Source organism: Nelumbo lutea, chromosome 2, assembly GCF_056320005.1.
Source record: "Nelumbo lutea isolate HS-2025 chromosome 2, American lotus-T2T, whole genome shotgun sequence".
Taxonomy (NCBI): Eukaryota; Viridiplantae; Streptophyta; class Magnoliopsida; order Proteales; family Nelumbonaceae; genus Nelumbo; species Nelumbo lutea.
In genome coordinates, this window is record NC_142685.1 from 110840503 (window position 1) to 110865671 (window position 25169).

Here is a 25169-nt window from a genome sequence, read left to right on the forward strand (position 1 = left end):
ACAACACTAACTGCATAGCTGATATCCGGCCGAGTGAGACAGAGATATAGAAGCTTTCCAACCAACCGTTGGAACATAACTTTGTCTTCAAGAGGGTCCCCACCCTTTGCACTAATCTTGTGATTTTGTTCGATGGGTGTGTCGGCCGGTTTAACACCCAACTTTCTAGTTTCCGCCAACAGATCTAGAACATATTTTCTCTGTGAGATAAAAATCCCTTGCTTGGATCTAGCAACCTCAATACCCAAAAAGTATCGTAGTGCACCAAGATCTTTTACCTCAAACTCTTGATGAAGGAGCTGTTTGAGAGACTCAATCTCATGACTATCATTTCCTGTCACCACAATATCATCTACATATACTGCTAGTAGTGTTAGAAATGACTCCATCCTTTTGATGAACATTGTATGATCTGACTGGGCCTGTACATAACCAAACCTTCCAATGGCTAATCTGAACCTATCAAATCAGGCTCTAGGTGACTGCTTCAAACCATACAATGCCTTGTTCAGTCGACAAACCTTCCTACCTATCTCTGTATCATAGAATCCAGGAGGCAACTGCATGTAAACCTCTTCTTGTAAGTCTCCATTCATAAAGGCATTTTTAACATCCATTTGAAATAGGGGCCAAGAATGATTTGCTGCAAGAGATAACAAAACTCGAATGGTGGTCATCTTGGCTACTGGGGCAAAGGTTTCCAAGTAGTCTATACCATAAGTCTGAGTGAATCCCTTTGCAACCAGCCGGGCTTTGTACCTTTTAATAGAGCCATCAGCATTATGCTTCACAGTCAATACCCATTTGCATCCCACTGGTTTCTTTCCTTTTGGTGGGTCAACCAGTGTCCAGGTATTATTCTTCAACAGGGCATCCATTTCGACTTGCATTGCGTCTTTCCATTCTGGAACCGATAAGGCTTCTTGCACTGTTCTTGGAATAGGGACATCAGCAATGGAAGTGAGATAGGACCGGTAAGATGGTGATAGACGATCATAGGATAGGAACTGTGAGATGCTGTGAGCTGTAGAAGTGGTGCAATGTCGCTTCCCTTTGCGAATGGCAATAGGGAGATCAAGGCCATCCACAGGAGGGGAAGTGGCAACCGTGAGAGGTCTCTTAGTAGGCTCTGGATCTGGTGGCACAGAAGGAACTGGAGCTAGCCGAGACTGCTGAAGACTAGGATCAATCTGCCTACATCGCCTGTGATAGACTCTCAACTCCGGCTCCCTCTGACCACCCTCACCACTACAACCTTCATTACCCAGTGGAATAGGTAAAGGAACAGCCCCACTTCCACTCTCACTGCTCTCCCCCTGAGGAAAGAAACTCAAAACAGCCCCAACAACCCCACTTCTACTGCTCTCCCCCTGAGGAGAAACCCTAGGATAATAGGGTGTCTCCTCAAAGAAGGTGACATCCATGGAGACATACCGTTTCCCTGAAACTGGATCATAGCAGCAATAACCCTTTTGAGTTTGTGCATAACCAAGGAAAATATATTTGGAGGCCTTAGGTTCAAACTTGGAATGATGAGGCCCGAGAAGCTGGACGAAACAGGTACAACCAAAGGTTTTAAGGGGAACAATGAACAACTCCTTGTCTGGGTAAAGAAGGGAAAAGGGGGTTCTCATATCAAGGACCCGGGAAGGAACTCGATTAATGAGATAAACTGGCGTGAGGATAGCATCACCCCAGAAGCGAATAGGTACATTGGAGGTAAACATAATGCTTCTAGCCACCTCCAAGATATGCCTATTCTTCCTTTCGGCAACGCCGTTCTGCTATGGTGTATAAGGGCAAGTGCTCTGGTGAATAACTCCATGGCTACGAAGGTAGGAGGTCAATGGTTGAGCAAAGTATTCCTTTGCATTATCAGATCTGAGGACTTTGATTTTAGTTCCAAACTGAGTGAAAACCATCTGATGAAAGTTTTGGGTCAGAGAAGGAACCTCATCCCGAGAACGCATAAGATAGACCCAAGAAAACCGTGTATGGTCATCAACAAACAATAGAAAATATCTGTACCCACCCATAGAAGAGATATGATATGGCCCCCAAACATCAGTATGCACAATATCAAAAGAGGAATTACTCCTTTTATTACTTAAAGAATAAGAGGTTCTACAATGTTTGGCAAGCTCACAACTCTCACACCTCAACTCTGATAACTCAACAGACTCAAATAAAGCAGGAAACAGACTCTTTAAAGACTTAAAAGACAAATGACCTAATCGGTTATGCTTTGGCATAACCGAACTCACAAACTGGGAAACAAAAGACTTCTTATCCACTAACTCCTCCCGTCGGGGACTCTCTCCAAGCAGATAGATCCCGTTCGTCTCACGGCCAGTTCCAATCACCTTCCTCGTCTCCAAATCCTGAAAAACACATCGGTCAGGGAAAAAGGTTACTGAACAGTTCATGTGTTTGGTAATACTACTAACTGAAAGCAGGTTGGTATCAAGCTTAGGAACATGCAAGACAGAAGATAAAGAGATAGTGTCTGATAACTTGATGTCCCCCTTGCCCGAAATGGGAACAAAAGAGTCATCAGCAATGGATACTCTATCTCGGCCAGAGGACAAGTGATAAGAAGTAAACAAAGATGGCAAGCTAGTCATATGGTCAGATGCACCTGAATCTATTACCCAGTAGTGATCAGTATTACCTGGAGCTGAAGTATGGTAAGCTAAGGCTCGAGTACCTGAATGTGCAAATGCAGATATAGCAGGAGCTGATGGGGACTGGGATGGCTGAGCTGAACTTCCAACTTCCTTTTCCAACTGTATGAGGGCAGCCCGAACAGCAACTAAAGTCTCCAGGGATGTACCTGATGGAGATGTTGAATCAGTGTTTATTGCCATATGAGCATTACCCTTCTTATTTCTTAGTTTTGCTGGGACCAAGTGAGGATGTAGCTTCCAACAAGTATCTTTTGTATGCTTGGGTTTCTTACAATGTTCACATACCAGATCCCGTTTATCTTCCTTCTTCCGATCCCTTTCTGAGTCACCCCCTGGCTTGGGTTTAATAGCTATCAAGGCTGGGAAAGAAGGCTGAGGCTGCATCATAACTTTCCTCCTGGTCTCTTCACTATGCACCAAGGAGTATGCTTGAGAAAGGGTCACACTATCTCTTGTCAATATTTGTTGTCGCACAATGTCATATTCTGAATACAAACCAGCCAGAAACTCAAATACCCTATTCGTCTCAACTTGTTTTCTGTGAGTCTATGCATCTTTGGGACTCTCCCACTCAAGGGTCTCCAGATGGTCAATCACATGCCACAAGGATTTCAAGGTAGAGAAGTAGACAGAAACTGGCTTCTCTCCTTGTTTAAGGCTGTTCACCTCACACTTCAGTTCATAGGCTCTGGCTACATTAAGGGGTTGGGAATAGGTTTCTTTTACAACATCCCATATCTCTTTGGTTGTCTTTGCCCACAAGTAATTTCGGCTGATATGTGGCTGCATGGAATTACACAGCCATGCCATAACTAAATAGTTCTCTTGAACCCACTTGGTGTATGTTGGGTCCTCCCTGGAAGGTTCTTTCACATCTCCCAAGAGGTAACCCAGTTTTTCCCTTCCTCCAATAGCCATCATGGCTGATTGTGCCCACTCCAAATAATTTGACCCATCAAATCTCATAGTTGTAATCTGAAACCCGGTTTCAGATACATTACCATAACTGTGGTTTCCAAAACTACTATTCCCTAACCCTTGAACTCCATCTTTAATCAAGATTCAGTGGCTACAAACTGTTAGAGCAATTATACCAGAAAACAGAGTCAAGGAAGTAAGTCTGAAAGCTGATCCGAAATTGACCTGATCTGAAACTGATCTGATCCGATCAGAAATACCAACACAAAATTGATCTGATCTGATCCGATCAGAAATATCAACACAAAACTGATCTGATCTGGAACTGATTTGATCCGATCTGAAATCTGATCTGATCCAATCGCCTATCAATCTGAGATGCTATTTTCTGAAATCACTACTGTAGGGCCCACTACTGTGAAAGCAAAAACTAGGGTTTCAACTGTAGGTTTGAAGAAAATTAGTGATCTGAAATCACTAAGGTGCTCAGCTGCACTCTCCAAGCAGGCAGCACAAGCGGGACTTGTCGTAGGGCACTGTGAAACCCTAAAGACTAATCACCTTTGAAGAGAAGGGTTCGGCCCAACAATCAAACCCTAGACATGAACTTAATCACAGTTCGACAAGCCAAACCCTAGAGCAAACTTGAACACAGTTCGCCCCCTCTTTCTAGATAGGGTTCAACCTATCTCGGCTGATTGCAATCTCTAAAAATCAGTAAAGAAACAAACTTACTTACTGATTTCCTGTCTTCGGTGTACTGTCTTCTAGGGTTACCTGAACCCTAACTCTCGCTGCCTCTTCCTGATTACCAACTCTCAGCAGGCTGCGACAAGTCTTCAACTGCTGCGAACCTCTCCTGGTAATCTCCAAGATTCATCCGCCGAAAAACTTCTTCAAGGCTTCCAGTCCTAGCTAGTCCTCATGTGGTCGGCTGGACTAGATACACATGAGAAGCCCTAGATAGGCTCTGATACCAAATAGAAGATCAAGACCGTAATCAGTCTTGAATCCTAAAAGGTTTTAGGTTTGTAAAACAAAAGAGAAGGTGAGAGAAAAGGGAGAGAATAGAAGAGAACACAAGTTGTTGAAAGGAGGGACAGATTCTAACTAATCTGCCGCCGCCACTCTCTTAATATTTATAAGTTTATGTTTAGTACATGATGAAAGGACACATCTGCCCTTGGTACTTACATAACAAATAAAGTAAATAAAACTGAAATAAATAGCAGCTGAATTAGCAAACTGACACTACTATAACTGAAACAAATACCGCTGTCCTACGAACACAGTGGGGACCACTGCAGTGGGGCCCACATCAGTGTTCTCTACAAAAAAAAAACTCAGTAGGAACAGCAATACGAGTGGTGGTTCACCACACCTAATCTGCTGATATCCACTTTCCAGGGCAGCCGAACAGTCACTTAGGGTTTAGGGTTCATCAACAGTCCCTTAGAGAGCTGAATAGAGCAACACACAATCGAAGGAAGGGGGACAGTCCCTACTCAGATTTTGGGACATTAATAGTCCATCGAAAGAGTGCAAGAAGAGAACCATAAACAGAAAAAATTCAGTTCAGTACCTAGGTCACCCGAACTATGAATAGGCAGTACAGTCATGGACTCAAACTTCTCTTCAGCAGAACCCTCCTTCGTACATCTGGGGTGCTTTTCTACTGTCTTCTTAGCTGAGCAACTCCAATTACCAGCACCTAAGGCTGAAGGATGAAGGAAGAAGAAAAAAACTTGTAGTAGAACCCTTTTCTGTGCTAGGAAGTTGAACAGTCAGCTTTCTTGTAGCAGAACCCTACTTGGTAGTGGAGACTAACCGCAGCACTAGAGAATGCTTCCTCTTCCTTGTCTTCGAGCATCAGGACTATAGTTTCTACGCAATAGTGAAGAGAGACCTCAGCTGGTTGTTTTCTAGGCCTGGACAGTCCTGCTCTATACCATGTTGAGCAGGAGAAGAAGGAGAAGAAAGGAAAGAAGGAAGAAGAAGAAGAGGAGGCTACTGAGTTAAGGCCTCAAAAAGAACTGCTTCAGTCGATTGAAGCATTGTATTTATATTATACTGGCCGTACAACACAAGAAGTCTACAAAATTACAAAAATACCCCTGCGGGCACTAAACCTGTGTACAGTACATATAATGCACCTGTCAACAACTACCATGAATGGTCTAGGGGAATTAAACTTTACATTACTGCTAGGGGGAAAATAGGGTATATCAATGGTAAAGTAAAGGAACCAAGGTCTGGAAGTGTTGAACATGACAGGTGGGACCAAGAAAATAGTATGGTGATGTCATAGCTCTTGGTTTCCATGCTGCCACAAGTAAGGAAGACATTTATGTGGGCTGAAACAGCTTGTGAAATATGGGAACAAGCAAAATCTACCTATTCAGAGCATAGGCACTATGCAAAGATATACCAATTACAAGTTGAATCCTCCACCTGCAAGCAGGGGGAGAGGAGTCTCTCAGTGTACTACTCAGATCTGACATCAATTTGGAAGGAACTGGATCATTATCAAAATGTGAATTGGAAGTGTGGTTAAGATGCAAAGGCCTACAAGTCACTTGTCTACTGTTAACAGGTGTATTATATGTACTGTACACAGGCTTAGTACCCGCAGGGGTATTTTTGTAATTCTGTAGTCATATTGTTATGTACGACCAGAACAGTATAAATAGAAAGCTTCACTCGACTAAAGCTAAGTTTGGTTGAGGCCTTAACTCAGTTGCCTCTTATTCTTCTTCCTCTTCTCCTTCTTCTTTTCTCTTTCTTCTTTTCTTCTTCTTCTTCTTGGTCTCCTGCTCAACATGGTATTAGAGCAGGTTCGTCCAGGCCTAGAAAACAACTAGTTGTGGTCTCTCTCCACTGCCGCGAAGGAGCTATAGTACTGATGCTTGAAGACAAGGAAGAGGAAGCTTTTCTAGTGTTGCGGTTAGTCTCCACTACCGAGTTGGGCTCTGCTACAAGTATGCTAACTGTTCAACTTCCTAGCATAGAAAAAGGGTTCGACTACATGTATTTTTGCTGGTAACTAGGTTGCTTCGTCTAAGAGGACTGTAGAAATCCATCCTAGATGTTCAAGGAAGGCTCTGACCTGAAGGGAAGTTCGAGTTCATGACTGTACTGCCTATTGCTGGTACTAAACTTTATTTTCCTTGTTTATGGCTTCTTGCATGACTGTTAATGTTCCAGAATCTGAGTAGGGACTGTTCCCCTTCCTCCGATTGTATGTTGCCCTAGTCTGCTCTCTAAGGGGCTGTTGATGAACCCTAGAACTTGAGTGACTGTTCGGCTGCACTGGAAAGTGGATATCAGCCGATTAGGTGTGGTGAATCACCACTTGTATTGCTGCTCCTACTGTTTTTTTTTGGGGGCTGAGAAGCTGTATCAAAGTTGTGAATTGTAGGTCATTCGGACCTGGTGACATTGCATGTGTAGTTCGTATATTGTTCTGTGGACTCCTACACAGTGTAGGTGATAAACCCTAGTACTGCAGTTGCAGTGTTTGTGCTTGGTTCTCTATGAAACCGAAAATCAGCAAGTGCCTAGTTGTGGACTGTAGCAGCTCTGTAAGGCAGTGTGCCTTTTGGTTTTGTGTACTTCTAAACCTAGAATCATGAATAGTGAAGATTCAGCTACATCTGGAATCTCCACAATGCTGAATGGAATGAGTGGGAACAGTGACCTATCCTTCCCTATGGCTGTTGTTCCTCTTGATGGGTTAAACTACCTAGAGTGGTCAAGGGGGATCAAACTATACATAACTGCAAGGGGAAAAATAGGCTACATAAATGGTAGAATCAAAGAACCACCTTCTGGAAATGCAGAACATGATAGATGGGATCAGGAGAACAGTATGGTTATGTCATAGCTTTTGATCTCCATGCAACCGCAAATAAGGAAGAACTTCATGTGGGCTGAAACTGCAAATGAGATCTGGGAACAGGCAAAATCCACATATTCTGAACTTCGACACTATGCCAAGATTTATCAACTGCAAGCAACTTCATCTACTTGTAAACAGGGGGAGAGGAGTTTATCAGTTTATTACTCTGACTTGACAACTGTTTGGAAGGAATTAGACCATTACCAGAATATTGATTGGAAGTGTGATGAAGATGCAAAATTGTATAAGAAACTTGTCTCATAGCAAAGGGCGTTTGCCTTTTTACATGGTCTCAATCCTATCTATGAACCCATCAGAGTACAAATTCTAAGTTCTAAGGATCTTCCTTCAATTCAGGAGGTCTATGCACTTGTCTAGTCTGAAGAGAGCAAAAGGAACTTGATGAACAACATCGGAGGGGATGCAATTGTGTTGGCGGCAAAGGGGGGTCCCTCTACTAGTGGTGGACCATCTTTCAAGAGAGGGGATCTCCAGAAGAAAGCAGAAGATAAGGAAAAATTGTGGTGCACTAATTGTCAGAAGCCCCGGCACACCAAAGATACTTGTTGGGATATCCATGGGAAACCAAAATGGGCTCAGGATTTACCTAAGAAGCAAGGCTCAGATGTAATTAGAAGACCCGGGCAACAAGGTACCAAGAAACACCACATGGCCAACATGGTTAATCGGGAGAATCAGCCCTCCACTTCTGTTGTGACTCAAACACCACATGGCCAACATAGCTGCTCTGGATCTGACCCAAGGGAGGATATTGTAAACTCCTTCCGTGACCATTTGGAGCTTTATGGTAGAGAAATTCGCCAGATGGATGCTCTTCCCACCACCTCTTTTGCATCCACATCAGGAAATCCTGCCATAGCTTTCCATGTTGCTTCTCACGACCTTGACTCTCCATGGATCATTGATTCTGGAGGGTCAAAAGACATGACTGGTATGTCCTCTTACTTTCAAACTTATCACCCTCTTTCCGGAAGAGATAGATTGAGACTAGTTGATGGATCATACACTTCCATAGCTGGTCAAGGAACTCTCTCTCTTCCCCTCGGCCTTACTCTTTCTATTGTTCTTCATGTTCCAAAATTCCCTATGAATTTGTTCTCAGTCAGTAGTGTTACAAATTCCTTAAATTGTTCTGTGACTTTTTTCCCTTCTTATTGTGTGATTCAGGATTTGGCCTCAGGGAGGACGATTGGTAGGGGACGTATGGTTGATGGACTCTATATGCTGGAGAATATGGCTGGCCTTCATGTTACAGAGTCTATGAGTCAGTTTAGAAAGAGTAAAATGTATTTGTGGCATTGTCGTCTGGATCATTTGTCTTTTGAGTCCTTGAAAGTTGTTTTCCCAGAACTATGTAAGTCAGTGTTTGTTTCTAATTTTTCTTGTCAAACGTGTCAGTTAAGCAAGCATTGTAGAATTCAATTTCCTCAAAGAAATAGTAAATCTGAGTTTCCTTTTCACATTGTGCATTCGGATGTGTGGGGCCCTGTTACTTACCTTCTGAGAGTGGCTACAAATACTTTATTACCTTACTAGAAGTTCAAGACTGTTATCAGTCTTGAACCCTAATGAATCTCAGGATCGAAGATAAGCAGAAAGAAAGAGGAGAGAAGAGAAAGAGGGAGAAGTAGTAGAACACAAGGGTTGAAAGGAGGAGCAGAAGCATCATGTTCTGCCACCGCCACTTTAATTAATATTTATAGGTTATGCTCATTACATGGAAAGGACAGATATGCCCTTAGTCTTTACATAACAAATAGAGTAAAACAAAGACTGAAATAAATAACAACTGAAACAACTAAATGACCAATAGCTAACCCTAGGCAGACTAGAATATCTTCTACCCTACGAACACAGTGGAACCGTAGCTGTGGGGCCCACTTCAGTGTTCTCTACACTCCCCCTCAAGTTGGGAATAAATGTTTATCATTCCCAACTTGGATAGATCTGCCTCTAGCTTCTTCCGTGATACAACTTTAGTGAGGATATCTGCCAGTTGCATATTGGAGGTGATGTATGGGAGACATACTTCTTGTGATGAGACTCTCTCTCGTACAAAGTGTCGATCAACTTCAATATGTTTAGTCCTGTCATGCTGCACTGGGTTGTGTGCTATATTAATAGCCGCTTGATTATCACAATACAGCATCAGGGGCTTCTCATACTCAACGCCCAACTCCTCAAGTAGTGATCTCAGCCAAAGAATTTCAGCCACTCCATTAGCCATTGACCTATACTTAGCTTCAGCACTGGATCGAGTGACAACACTTTGTTTCTTACTCCGCCAAGAAACCAGGTTACCTCCCACAAGAGCACAATATCCAGAGGTAGACCTTCTGTCATCAACACTCCCAGCCCAATCGGCATCTGTATAGACTTCCACCTTCATGTGGTCATTGTTCTTGAACAGTATACCTCTACCCGGGCATCTCTTCAAATATGCTAGTATTCTTTCTGCTGCTAGAAGGTGTGTGGTTCTAGGAGAATGCATGTACTGACTGATAACACTAACGGCATAACTGATGTCTGGTCGGGTAAGGCATAGATATAGGAGTTTTCCCACTAACTGCTGGAACATAACTTTGTCTTCAAGCAGCTCCCCACTCTCTGCATTAATCCTGTGGTTCTGTTCAATAGGTGTATCTGCAGGTTTGACACCTAGCTTTCCAGTTTCAGCCAAGAGATCTAACACATATTTCCTCTGAGAGACAAAGATCCCCTGCTTAGATCTAGCAACCTCAATACCCAAAAAATACCGTAGTGTACCAGATCTTTCACCTCAAACTCTTGATGAAGAAGCTGTTTGAGGGACTCAATCTCATGGTTGTCGTTTCCTGTGACCACAATATCATCAACATAAACTGCAAGTAGTGTCAGTGACGACTCCACCCTCTTGATGAATAATGTATGATCTGACTGGGCTTGTACATAACCGAACTTCTCAAGGGCTAGTCTGAATCTGTCGAACCAAGCTCTAGGTGATTGCTTCAAACCATACAAAGCCTTATTGAGCCGACAAACTTTCTTACCTGCCTCTGTATCATAGAATCCAGGAGGCAACTGCATGTAGACCTCTTCCTGCAAGTCCCCGTTCAGGAAAGCATTCTTAACATCCATTTGGTACAAAGGCCAAGTGTAGCTTGCTGCAAGAGATAATAGAACCCGAATGGTGGTCATCTTGGCTACCGGGGCAAATGTCTCCAAGTAATCTATACCATAAGTTTGAGTGAACCCCTTTGCAACTAACCGAGCTTTGTACCTCTCAATGGAACCATCCGCATTATGCTTCACAGTAAATACCCACCTGCATCCAACTGGTTTTTTTCCTTTGGGCAAGTCAACTAGCTCCCAGGTATTATTTTTCAACAGGGCATCCATTTCAACTTGCATTGCACCTCTCCACTCCGGGACTGATAGGGCTTCTTGCACTGTTCTCGGAATAGGGACATCAGCAACAGAGGTGAGATAGGACCTGTAGGAGGGAGATAGGCGATCATAGGACAAAAACTGGGAGATGTGCAATGCCGTTTTCCTTTACGGAGGGCAATGGGAAGGTCAAGGTCATCTGCAGAGGGTGAGGTAGCAACAATGGAAGGAGTCTCTGTGGGCCCTAGGACTGTAATATCTGGACTTGGAGCCGCATAAGAGATTGTAGTTGGCTGGGACTGCTGATGAAAAAGACCCTGTCCTCACTGCACTCCTCCCCCTGAAGAAAAAGACCCAAATCTCCACGCTCACTACTCTCCCCCTGAGGAGAGACCTGAGAATAGTAGGGTGTCTCCTCAAAGAAAGTGACATCCATGGATACAAACTTCTTCCCTGAGACAGGATCATCACAACAATAACCCTTTTGAGTTTGTGCATAACCAAGAAAGATGCATTTGGAGGCCTTGGGTTGAAACTTGGAGTGATTTGGACTAAGAAGCTGAACAAAACAGGTACAACCAAATGTCTTGAGGGGAATAGTGAACAACTCCTCATTGGGGTATAGAAGGGAAAAAGGAGGCTTCATATCAAGAACCCGAGAAGGAATCCGATTAATAAGATATACTGTCGTAAGGATAGCATCACCCCAGAAGCGAATAGGGACATTGAAGGTAAACATAATACTTCTAGCCACCTCCAAGATGTGCCTATTCTTCCTCTCTGCAACCCCATTCTACTGAGGTGTATGAGGACACGTGCTCTGGTGGATAACCCCATGATTAAGGAGGTATGATGCCAATGGCTTAGCAAAGTATTCCTTTGCATTATCAGATCTAAGTACTTTTATCCTGGCATCAAATTGTATTAGGATCATTTGGTGGAAGTTTTGGGTCAGGACAGGCACCTCATCTCGTGATCGCATAAGATAAACCCATGAAAAACGGGTGTGGTCATCAACAAATAGTAAAAAATACCTGTACCCCCCCATAGAAGGAATGTGATATGGCCCCCAAACATCAGTATGCACAATATCAAAAGAACTATTACTCCTTTTATTACTCAATGAATAAGAGTTTCTACAATGTTTAGCCAACTCACAACTTTCACACTTCAGCTGAGATAACTCAATAGACTCAAACAAAATAGGAAACAGACTCTTCAAGGACCGAAAAGATAAATGACCCAATCGGTTATGCCACAACACAACCGGACTCACAACTTGAGAAACCAGTAACTTCTTATCCACCGACTCTTCCCAACGAGAACTCTCCCCAAGCAGATAGATCCCATTCGTCTCACAGCCAGTCCCAATCACCTTCTTCGTCTCCATGTCCTGAAAAACACATCGGTCAGGAAAGAAAGTCACTGAGCAGTTCAAATGTTTGGTAATGCTACTGACGGAAAGGAGGTTAGTATCCAGTTTAGGAACATGCAAGACAGAGGACAAGGATATAGTATCTGACAGTTTGATGTCACCCTTGCCAGAAATAGGGACAAGAGAGCCATCAACTATAGATACTTTATCCCTACCAGAAGATAAGTGATAAGTAGTAAACAAAGAGGGCAAGCTAGTCATATGGTCAGATGCACCTGAATCTATTACCCAACACGGTTCAGTAGTACCTGGAGCGGAGGCATGGTAGGCTGAGGCTCGAGTACCTGAGTGTGCAAAGGCCGATGTAGCTGGAGCTGATGATGACTGCGGTAACTGAGCTGAATTGCCAACTTCCTTTTCCAATTGTATTAGAGCTGCCCGAACTGCAGCTAAGGTCTCTAATGGTGTGCCTCTCGTGCCAGATGAGGATGCTGAATCAGTAGTCGTAGCCACATGAGCATTACTCCTTTTATTTCTCAACTTTGCCAGGACCAAATGTGGATGCAGCTTCCAACACGTTTCTTTTGTGTGTTTAGGTTTCTTGCAATGCTCACACACCACATCCCTTTTATCTTCCTTCTTTCTGTCCCTCTCTGAATCACCCTCTGTTTTGGGTTTGACAGCTACCAAGGCAGGTGTAAGCGGCTGAGGTTGCATCATGACTTTCCTCCTGGTCTCTTCACTGTGCACTAAGGAGTATGCCTGAGAGAGGGTCACACTATCTCTGGTCAAGATCTGTTGCCTCACAATATCATATTCTGAATTCAGTCCTGCCAGAAACTCAAACACTCTGTTTGTCTCAATGTGCTTTCTATGTATCTAAGCATCTTTGGGACTCCCCCACTCAAGAGTCTCTAAGTGATCAATCTCATGCCACAGGGACTGCAAGTTAGAGAAATAGACCGACACCGGTTTCTCTCCTTGTTTAAGGGCATTCACCTCACATTTCAACTCATATGCTCTGGCAACATTAAGGGGTTGGGAGTAAGTCTCTTTCATCACATTCCATATCTCCTTAGCTGTCTTTGCCCATAAGTAATTTCGGCTGATATGGGGCTGCATTGAATTACAGAGCCATGTCATAACCAAGTAGTTTTCTTGGACCCACTTGGTATACGTAGGGTCTCCCTTGGAAGGTTCTACTACATCTCCCAAGAGATACCCTACTTTGCCCCTTCCCCCAATAGCCATCATGGCTGATTAGGCCCATTCCAAATAGTTTGATCCATCAAACTTTACGGTTGTAATCTGAAAACCTGTCTCAGAACCACCACCATAACTGCTGTTCCCAAAACTGCCTTCTGCCTGATTCTTAAGCTCCATTTTAGTCAAGAACCAGAAGTATCAAATATTAGGGTTACTACAGTCAAAACCAGCACTAGAAATCCCAACAACAGTCACAAAATCAGTAAAGAACCAATCTGTACTCACGATAGATGTGCATGAAATATATATAAGACTGATCTGAAATCAATAACCACACACAACAGCAACAGTCCAAACTGTTTTCACCCCTTCAAAAGTGTTTGAAACCCCAAAAAAAGACTGAAACACAGTTTGAAGGGCAATCTGATATGCTGAAGCAAATTCGAGGTTTTAATCAGTCCTAAGAGCCTTACGGATAAGGTTTGTATTAGGGTTAATATGAAACCCTAAAACTGATCAATGTTGAGGAGATTTCTGGGGTTTGCCGTAGGAATAAGATCACAAGTTCCGGCCTAATACTAGGGTTTGCCGTAGGGAAAGGACAAAACCCTAGAGAAACCCTAGAGAATAGAGAGATAAAACCCTAGAGTAGTTCGGCCACCCTTACTGGATAGGTCCAACCTATCTTTTCTGATGTTACTTCTCTCAGAAAGTAAAAAACTTACAGTAGAATGCAGTTCGTTGCCTACCAAGGTTACCCGAACCCTAGCCTTCTCTGATTCTTCCTAATCACCAACTTGCTACAACTGTGATACTTCTTCAAACAACTGCTAATCCTCTGGAGATCTCCAAGAACCAGTCAACGAACTCTGCTTTCTCAGTCTTCCAGCCTTAGATGGTTCTCATGTGGTCGGCTGGACTAGGCTCACATGAGAGAACCTGGCTCTGATACCAACTAGAAGTTCATGATTGTTATCAGTCTTGAACCCTAATGAATCTCAGGATCGAAGATAAGTAGAAAGAAAGAGGAGAAAAGAGAAAGAGGGAGAAGACGTAGTAGAACACAAGGGTTGAAAGGAGGAGCAGAAGCATCATGTTCTGCCGCCGCCACTTTAATTAATATTTATAGGTTATGCTCATTACATGGAAAGGACAGATCTGCCCTTAGTCTTTACATAACAAATAGAGTAAAACAAAGACTGAAATAAATAACAACTGAAACAACTAAATGACCAATAGCTAACCCTTGGCAGACTAGAATATCTTCTACCCTACGAACACAGTGGGACCGTAGCTGTGGGGCCCACTTCAGTGTTCTCTACAACCTTCATTGACGATTATTCCAAATACACTTGGGTATATCCAATGCGAACCCGTGAGGAGTACCAAAAATTATCCAAGATTTTTAGCAGATGGTCTTCACCCAATTTCAGACCGAAATTCAAATATTTCAATCAGACAATGCAAAAGAGTTTTTTCATAGTGACCTCACGGAGTTTTTTGCTTCACATGGCTCACTTCACCGGAGCTCTTGTGCTCGCACACCACAACAAAATGGTGTGGATGAACGGAAGAACCGTCACCTTCTTGAAGTGGCACGAGGTTTATTACTCCACATGAATGTTCCCAAACGTTTTTGGCTTGAGGCCATCATTTGTTCTACATACCTCATTAACCGAATGCCCTCTCGTTGGTTAGAGTACAAAGCTCCACATCAGCTTCTCTTTCCTAAGGCCCCTCTTCTTTCTATTCCTCCTCGTGTTTTTGGTTGTCGGTGCTTTGTCCAAAACCTTTCCCCCACCTGGGGAAAATTGGACTCTCGTGCTATCCCGTGTATATTTCTTGGCTACTCATTATCTCAGAAAGGGTATCGTTGCTTTGATCCTGTTTCACGAAAATTCTATGTCTCCATGGATGTTACCTTCTTTGAGGATGATCCATTCTTTCCCGTTTCTCCTCAGGGGGAGTGTAGGTATGAGGAGAAACTGATTCAACTTCCTCCTCTCCCTACTCCTTCTCCTTCTCCCCTTTCTCCCTCTGATCCTCCACCTTTCTGTGTTTTTTCTCGTCGTCATAAAGGCCAATCAAGTTCAAGAGCTGAGGAGAATCTAGAAGCCGTACCTCAAATGCTATTGAATTCCTTGGGGGAAGATCATACTCACTCAGGTAACTTGACTCCTAACCTCCCTATTGCTAATGATCTTGACCTTCCCATTGCCTATAGGAAAGGGGTTAGGTCGTGCACCACCAAACATCCCATTTTCAACTTTGTTTCCTATGAGAACATCTCACCTTCATTTCGTGTTTTTCTTACCTCCATTGATAGTATCCTTATTCCCAAGAATGTGGTAGAAGCTCTCTCAGTTCCAAAATGGATGAAGGCCATGAAGGAAGAGATTGATGCTCTTCATAAGAATGGATGTGGGAACTTGTTAATCTCCCTAAGGGAAAGGACCCAGTTGGTTGTAAATGGGTGTTCACTGTTAAGCATGGGACTGATGGAACCGTGGAGAGGTATAAAGCTCGTTTAGTGGCAAAGGGTTTCACTCAAGTATATGGGGTTGATTATGCAAAAACCTTTGCTCCTGTTGCCAAAATGAACTCTATTGGAGTCCTTTTCTCTCTTGCTGCCAATCTGAATTGGGATCTACATCAGCTCGACATCAAGAATGCCTTCTTGAATGGTGACCTTGAAGAGGAAGTTTATATAGTTCAACCCCCCGGTTTTTTGGCTCAAGGAAGTGAACAAAAGGTGTGTAAGTTGAAGAATTCTTTATATGGGCTGAAGCAATCGCCAAGGGCTTGGTTCAGCAGATTTTATATTGCAGTTCAGGAGAGGGGATACAAGCAATGTCAGTCAAATCACACACTGTTTGTAAAAAGAGTATAAGGTAAAATGGCTGCCTTAATAGTATATGTGGATGACATAATTGTTACTGGTGACTGGAAGGATGAAATTCAAAGTTTGAAGGGCTTCCTTGCCACTCAGTTCGAAGTGAAAGATCTAGGACCCGCCAAATACTTCCTTGGAATTGAGGTTGCCCAATAAAAAAAGGGTATCTTCATCTCCCAAAGGAAATATGTCTTAGATTTTGCTTAAGGACATTGGAAAGTTTGGGGTTAAACCAACTGACTCTCCCATTGACCCCAACCATAAGTTAAGTGACAGCCAAGGTGAACCTCCTAAGGATGTGAAGCAATTTCAGTGGCTTGTATGGGGATTGTTGTACCTCTCTATGACTCGTCCAGACATAGCATATGCTGTTGGTGTCCTCAGCCAATTCATGCATGCACCTATGTTCACTCATCTTGAAGCAGTGGAGAGAATACTGTGGTATCTTAAGAAGTTCCCGAGTGCTGGCTTATTATTCCAGAAACATGGACATTTGAGAGTTGAAATTTACACAAATGCGGATTGGGCTAGATCTCAAAGTGACAGAAGGTCTACTAGTGGTTATTGCACCTTTGTAGGAGGGAACCTTGTTACTTGGAGGAGTAAGAAGCAAACCGTGGTAGCTAGATCCAGTGCTGAAGCTGAGTACCGTGCAATGGCACACGGAGTAGCCGAAGGTATGTGGATAAAGAATCTATTGGGAGAGTTGAGTTTTCCAATAGATAAACCCATGACTACTCTGTGACAACAAGGCAGCTATAAGTATCACTACCAACCCGGTTACATGATAGAACAAAGCACATTGAAGTAGACAAGCACTTTATTAGAGAGAAAATCATCACAGGCGAAGTATGCACTCCATACATCAGTTCTGAAGACCAACTAGCAGACATCTTTACAAAAGGGCTAAACCATTCCAGACACCAAGGTCTCTGTGACAAGTTGGGCATGATTGATATTTATGCCCCAACTTGAGGGGGAGTGTTAGGTGTATTATATGTACTGTACATAGGTTTAGTGCCCGCAGAGGTATTTTTGTAATTCTGTAGTCATATTGTTATGTATGGCCATAACAGTATAAATACAATGCTTCACTCGACTGAAGCTAAGTTTGGTTGAGGCCTTAACTCAATTGCCTCTTATTCTTCTTCCTCTTCTCCTTCTTCTTCCTTCTTTTCTCTTTCTTCTTTTCTTCTTCTTCTTCTTGGTCTCTTGCTCAACATCTACCAACAACGAGTATTTTCTTTTCTTTTTGGGCTGAATCCTATATATGAGTTCATGAGGGTACAAATCTTAGGAAGTAAGAACTTACCTTCAGTTTAGGAAGTTTATGCCTTAGTTCAGTCTAAAGAGAGTAGAAGAAGTATGACGAATTGTACAGAGGGGGAGCCAGTTGCACTAGCAATCCGAGGATGTACAAATTAAAATGTCAGAGGCCCTTTTAAAAAGGGTGATTCACAGAAGAGAGTGGATGACAAAGACAAGCTTTGGTGCACCCACTATCAGAAGTCCAGGCACACTAGAGACACATGTTGAGAACTCCATCGCAAGCCAAAATGGGCTCAAGAATTGGGTAAGAAATCAACATCTAATCAGAGTAAGAAGCTAACCCAGTAGAGCCAGAAGAAATATAACTCAACAAATGTGATATCTCCGAGACTAGCTCCATGGTACCCCAGGAACGACACTCTGGTTCTGACCCCAAGGAAGAAATTATCAACTCCTTTCGTGACCACTTGGAATTATATGGTAGGACTCTTCGTCAAATGGATTCTGGCCCTACTCCTACTTCCTTTGCGTCTACATCAAGTAATACTACCACTGCTTTCCATGTGTCATCTCATACATTTGATTCCCCCTGGATAATTGACTCTGGAGCCTCAAACCACATGACTAGTAAGTCAACTTTATTTCAGGCATATAACCTCCTCTCTATGAGAGATAAGGTGAGACTAGTTGATAGATCATTCTCCACCATAGCCGATCAAGGAACCATCTCCCTTCCTTTCAGTCATACCCTCTCTAATGTGTTGCATGTTCCTAAGTTACCTATCAATTTACTTTCCATTAGTAGTATTACTCACTCATTGAATTGTCCAGTGCCCTTCTTTCTTTCTTCGTGTGTGTTTTAGGATTTGGCCTCGGGGAAGATGATTGGTAGAGGAAGCATGGTGGATGGTCTTCACGTGTTAGAGAATAAAGCCGATCTTGTGGCTACGGAGTCCTTAAGTTCATCTACTGAGAGTCATGCCTACTTATGGCATAGTCGTTTTGGTCATCTTTCGTTTGAGTCTTTAAAACTTATGTTTCCTAAGTTATTTAAGTCTTTGTTAGTTAGTGAGTTACAATGTCGACATGTCAATTGAGCAAACATTGTAGAAATTTGTCTCCTTTAAGAAATAAAATATCTGAATTTTCGTTTCGTATTGTCTATTCTGATGTTTAGGGCCTTGTTACTCTACCTTCTAAAGTTGTATATAAGTACTTCATTACTTTGATTGATGACTACTCTATAATACATGGGTTTATCCTATGCAATCTAAAGATGAAGTGCCAAAGATTGTGAAAGATTATCAACACATGATTTTTACTCAATTCCAAACTGAGATTCATATTTTCCAATCAGACAACAGAAAGGAGTACTTCCATAGTGATCTCACAGAGTTCTTTTCTTTGTGTGGATCTCTTCATCAAAGCTTTTGTGCTAGGACACCCCAGCAAAATAGTGTCACTGAAAGAAAAAATCGTCATCTTCTCGAAGTATCTCATGGTTTATTTCTCCATATGAATGTCCCAAAACGCTTTTGGATGGATGTTGTTATGTGTGTTGCATATCTCATCAATCGTATGCCATCTCGATTACTAGAGTATAAGGCCCCACATCAACTTTTGTTTCCTACAACTCCTCTGTCCCCTATTCCAATGCGTGTCTTTGGATGTCATTGCTCTGTTCATTACTTGTCCCCTTCTCGCAGTAAACTCGATCCTCGTGCCATTCCTTGTGTTTTTCTTGGTTACCCTTTATCTCAAAAGGGTTACCGTTGCTATGACCCTACCTCACACAAGTACTATGTCTTCATGGATGTATCATTCTTTGAGAGTCAACCTTTTTTCTTGGTTTCTCCTTAGGGGGAGAGTAGGGTTGAGGAGGAGAAACACACCCAGACTCAGACTCAATTACCTTATCTTCCTAATCCTCCTCCATTTCGTGTCTTCCTTCGCCACCATAAGAGCTACCAGATTTCAAGAGCCATGGAACCTAAAACTATGCAACCAATATCATCAGACTCTCCGGAGGCAGATCATCCTCATTAGCCAAGTACACTTGTTCCCATTGATATGCCTGAACCTCTTGATATTGATTCCCATGTTATTAATGATCTTGATCTTCCTATTGCTAAGAGAAAGGGTGCTCGATCTTGTATTACTAATCATCCTATCTCTCACTTTGTGTCCTATGATCATATTTCACCTTCATATCGTGTGTTCTTTTCCTCTATTGACAGTGTTTCTATTCCTAAGAATGTGGCAGAAGCTTTATCCAAACATAAATGGACAAATGCAATGAAGAAAGAAATTAATGCCTTACACAAAAGTAGCACCTGGGAGTTGGTGGATCTTCTTGAAGGATAGGAACCAGTGGGATGCAAATGGGTGTTCACAGTGAAGCATAGGGTTGATGGTACAATAGAAAGGTACAAAGCCAAATTGGTGGCCAAAGGGTTTACACAAGTATATGGAGTAGACTATGCAGAGACCTTTGCTCTAGTAGCCAAGATGAGTTTTATCAGAATCCTCCTTTTTGTGCCAAAGGTAGTGGATAGAAGGTGTGCAAGTTAAAAAATCATTATATGGGTTGAAACAATTACCTTAGGCATGGTTTAGTAAGTTTCACTTAGATGTACACTAGATGGGGTTCAAACAATGCCAGTCAGATCATACTCTATTTGTGAAGAAAGGTGAAGGGAAAATTGCAGCTTTAATTGTGTATGTTGATGACATAGTGGTTACAGGAGACTGGAAGACTGAAATACAGAAGATGAAGAAATTCTTAGCCACTCGGTTCAAGGTTAAAGATCTAGGCCCCTTATTTCCTTGGAGTTGAAGTCACCTGCTCTCAAAAAGGCATCTTTATTTCCCACTGGGGTTATAAGGATCTTCTCAAGAAAGTTAAGTGGCTAACAAGAAACATGACTGTAAACTTTCAGTGGGTTAGCAGATCAGCAAATGTTATGGCTGATTCCTTGGCTAAACGAGCGGCTTCGAGGGGTGATTTGTTCTGGGCGACTTTATAAGTGTATTTCTGTTAAGAGTGTGTTTATATTCTCTTTCCTAAGGGGAGTAACATGTCGTGCCTCCTCCTAGGATGTCAATACACCTTTCTTTTATCTAATTAATAAAATTATCTTTCATTTATCAAAAAAAATGTTATGAAGTTAGGCAGGGTTTGGTGGTTTGGTTTCCAAAGTTTAGGAGGCCTTTGCTGAATTGGGAGGTGGAAGAATGCATACAGTTGCTGTTCAGATTACAAGAAGCAGAGATCAATGTCGAAAGGCCTGATGAGAGATGGTGGAAAGAGTGCAGAAATGGAAGATTTACAGTGAAATCTTTCTACAAAGCTCTTGTGAGAAGTCAGATTGGAAGGTCAGAGATTAAAGGCGTTTAGGGAAATCCAGTCCCTCCAAGAGTAGAGACTTTTGCATGGCTGATGTCTTCAGAAAGCATCCTGACACAAAATAACATATCAAACGGAGAGATATTCATCTAGCAAGCAGGTGTGCTCTCTGATTGAAAGAAGAGGCAGTGTTTCACCTTTTCTATAGCTGCAAGTTCTCTTTCTTTGTTCGGGGCTTCTTCTTCCGTCTCTTTGACAAAGAAATTTGGTCACTGGGTTTACCAAGTTTGCACACTGGCCTAACATACAAGGAAGCAAAAAAGCTAAAATTTTGTGGAGCCGTATTCCTTTTGCAGTCTTCTGGGAAATATGGAAAGAGAGAAATAAAAGGATTTTTGAAGGAAAAGCGTGTAACAGGATGAAGACATGCATGCGAATTGGCTCAAGACTAATGTTTGGAATCTAATTTTACCAGAATTCAGAGAAGATTCAAGAAGCTCCTTTGAGGCAAACTTTTGGGAAACAATTGGATGGGGAAGGGTTTTGGGGTAGCTTGCTCTTTTTGATAAAATGAAGTAATCTGTCTCTACTATATGGGTGATTTCTCATTAGCTTTTTTATTTTTTTTCTCTTTCTTATATTGTAATCTGTTGTACTCTCTAGCTTTCCTCCCTTCAATGAAAATTTATTTTTTATTTACTACCAAAAAAACAACACGGGAGTGATCAATGTGGCTTGAATAACATTCATAACATGATACCAGTTCTTTTCCTACTCTAGATAATGGAATCCATAAAAACTGACCTCATTCAAAACGTCAAATAATTAAATCAGGTGTTATTCAAGGCTAACTTTTTAGTTAAACTAGGTTCACGTGAATCAACTTAATACCTGAAATCTTGCTGAAATTGAGCAGAGACATGGAGGAAAGAACCTTGTTCTCAATCCGCTCACCTTTCTCCAAGCTTTCCTTCAGCCGAGGGACAATAGTTGAGAATACAGAAAGCTGGAATTCTGTGTTTGAGAATGAAGCCAGTGCATGGCTCAACCACGCCACTGTGATCAGGCAAACACCCACCAAATCCGAGTTTTCAGAGCCTAGACATTTAGAAATGGTTTCCATAAAAGGTTTCTTTCTGTTACCAAGCAGTGCTGCTGCCAAGTGCCTTAACCAAATTTCCTTTGCTTCTTCTTCTTCTTCCTGAAATTGGTAATTGCAACCTTAGAAATGAGTAGATTGGTGCTCAATGTAAACTACAAAATACTAGTAGAGTCAGGCTAGTTGCAAGGGGTGATTGCATGATGCAATGGTAATATTCCAAGTTGACAAGCATAAAAACACAGGTTCTGTCTGGGAGCAGACACTACAAAAAAAAAAAAACAAATCTGTACCTAGTCCACCCATCTTAATATCCCGTATAGCTCAAACTTACATTGGGTAATGACCTCTTTTGGCCTTTACAGTCAGGTTAGTTGCTATTGAAACAATTGCATAATTTAAGTACTTCAGATGCTTGAAAAAAAATTGTTGATCTATAGAAAAATAATATTTTATGAGTCAATTAAAATTTTAGATTCTACTCAGAAAAACTAAAGTTTTAGATTCAAGTCTCTATCTCTAAAAACCATTACAGGACACAATGAAATCATCTGATGGAGAAAGAAAAAGACAACAGAAAAAGGAAAGAGCTAATCCAGTAATTCACCTATGTGCTTAGAGTTCAGATTACTCTTTGTAACAAATTGTAGTAGTAGTAATAAGAGTACACTGTTTAAGTCAGCTAAAAAGATTGTCTAGGTGAATGAAGCAGTATCCATGCATACACTTGGAATATAGTGCTGAATTAGAAGGATGGAAGTCGGATGTTTCATTTTACTCAATTGAGGAATATTCTTATATCTAGATGAGAAGTCAAAGCACTAACTCCACTATGAGTCCTTAGGCTTTTGTTAATTTTTAGATAAATGGTTTTCACAATATGCAAAGCAAAGACTTCTGAATAGAAAGCACATCAGAATGTTACAAATTTAAACTTTAAGAAAGAACTCTGATGGATTTCTCAAAATACTTAATGACGTCAAATAAGAAAATGTGGAAAAACATTAGTTGCATTTTCTAACACGTCACAAAGAAAGAAAAAATAAAGGGGATACGGTATTTCAAAATATAAAACCCACCCATGGAATATCTTCATCAATTTGCACACTCTCTACATCCTTGTCAAGGGAGCCGGCTTCACACCAATCACAAAATCCCGATTGTCTTAGGAGCCAATTCTCTATTGATACCTCTCCTGAGAAAGAAAAACGCCCTCCCAAGATGAGAAGAGCTTTGCAGCACTCTTCCTGGCCCTTTCTATCAGTTAAACAGTGGTCCAAAGCCATTGTAATTGTATCAATAGCCTCTTCTCTATATATACTATATTTCCGGGGCTCTACCTGCAACAGGATGGTCTCAGAAGTCAGATCCATTGTTGACACATTTTTCAAGAATTAAACTAATATTCTGACTCCATGTAGTCCAAGCAAGAAAATATGAAATCATGCCTCCCTTTAGGAATCTAAAATCCACCAAAAGCAGGCAAGTTTTGAAAAATATTAGGACGCCAATCATTCACTTTGTCCTTGTAAGAAAATATTGGAGCCAGTCCAGCCATGATACCTTCATCTGAAAATATTTTAAGCCTTTCATTTCAATGTGTTAAACATTAGAAATAACAAAGAGACTTCATTCATTATCATCATCATCATCCATGCCATATCCCAACTATATGGGGTCAGCTACATGAACCCTGTTTCGCTAATCCATTCTATTTAATATCATATCTACTGTTAAATTGCTATTGCTAAAATCATTTCTTACTACTTCTACCCATGTCGATATAAAAATAAAATAAAATAATTAACTGCACCAATTAGAAGTGATCTGGTGCAAGTAGAGAGCTCTAAAAGAGTAAGGGGGAAGCCAAAGAAATGAATATAAGTAACAAGAAACAGTCCAAGGATTCATGTTGTTTATCCATAATAGTTGGGATTAAGTCCTTGTTGAGATGAGAATACCATCTCTACTTCAATCAGATTTTATGGTTTCTTTGGTAGTGTCAGTACCACCAAAAACACCAAAGTTTAATCAAGTTGCAGCAAAGAAAATAATTTTCTATGATGTAATTTGGTAAATATACTTTTTTTGATAGATAACGAGTAAATGACAACATATAATGCTGCTCTTGGCTATCCAAGGTCTTGGGAGGAGTGTACTGGTTACAAACCCAGCCTCCAATATTTTATCACAAATTGACCACTCTCAGACTTAAACCTGTATTTTCACACTTTGTCATCCCATGTTTTTAACATGATACTGAGAAATTTCCTTTACTTCATTAATACTATAGAAATTTAACTGCAAGAGCTTTTAAAAGAGCCAAAGAGAAGGATCCTACCTGCCATTCCTAGGATAAAAAATATGAGGATATATACATCAAGTATCAAATAACCCAAATCCCATATTTCCATCAAAACAAAAGGAATATCAGTTTTTCACAATCTCATCCCATTGGTTCTTGATGTTAATTTAGTGTCCAAAATAAGAAAGCTGATGTCCCTACAAATTCTAGGTAGTGATTTTTACTTGTTTTCAAGGTAAATCTACCTCATCTTCAATAAAAATAATGGTTGTGGTGTTACTAGATGGTGATTCTAAGTCAATTTTCTTCATCAAGCCACAAACCAGAAACGGTTGGGAGATCCAATTCAGTCATGGTTGAGAAACATTAGAATTGAAATTTGTTAAACAAGTTGGAAAATATAACTAATATATAATCAAGTTATCTTCCTAGGCATTTCTAATGTGCAGTGGTTTAAAGCATTGCAGTGGGAAGCATGGCACCGAAAAGCTAATGATACAAGGGCCTAATAATGTGATGAATGTTGGAAGGATTGCCCAAAGATAACCAAAATATGAATAATGCCAAAATATTAAAATACGAAAATACGGAATACTTATTAAAGAAGCACACCAGAAGATCGAAGTGTAATAGAAGAACCGCAACCAGAGGTTTCTGCTCAGAAGGAGAGCTTTGGAGATACACTAGCAAAACATGCATTGTGTACATTATGCCCTCTTTCAGCAAGTCATTTAAGAATGCTGTAATTTCTGTCCTCCTGTGCAACAACCAAAGAAGATAAAATCA

At 41.4% G+C, this 25169-nt stretch overlaps 1 protein-coding gene across 2 annotated transcripts in view; it reads right to left on the minus strand.

Annotated features, from left to right (window-relative positions):
• Nucleotides 1-25169, minus strand: part of LOC148872781 (putative E3 ubiquitin-protein ligase LIN-1) — a 44122-nt gene that overhangs the window by 13691 nt on the left and 5262 nt on the right. The window contains exons 5-8 of one of the 2 annotated variants that reach the window (XM_088967892.1): nucleotides 24996-25140; nucleotides 23158-23418; nucleotides 22123-22180; nucleotides 21871-22035 (exon numbers count right to left, since the gene is read on the minus strand). In XM_088967892.1, the coding sequence (XP_088824018.1) occupies nucleotides 21871-22035; nucleotides 22123-22180; nucleotides 23158-23418; nucleotides 24996-25140 (629 nt within the window). Of the gene's footprint in view, nucleotides 1-21870; nucleotides 22181-23157; nucleotides 23419-24995; nucleotides 25141-25169 lie in introns of both variants that reach the window. The other variant, XM_088967891.1, reaches the window with a different exon arrangement.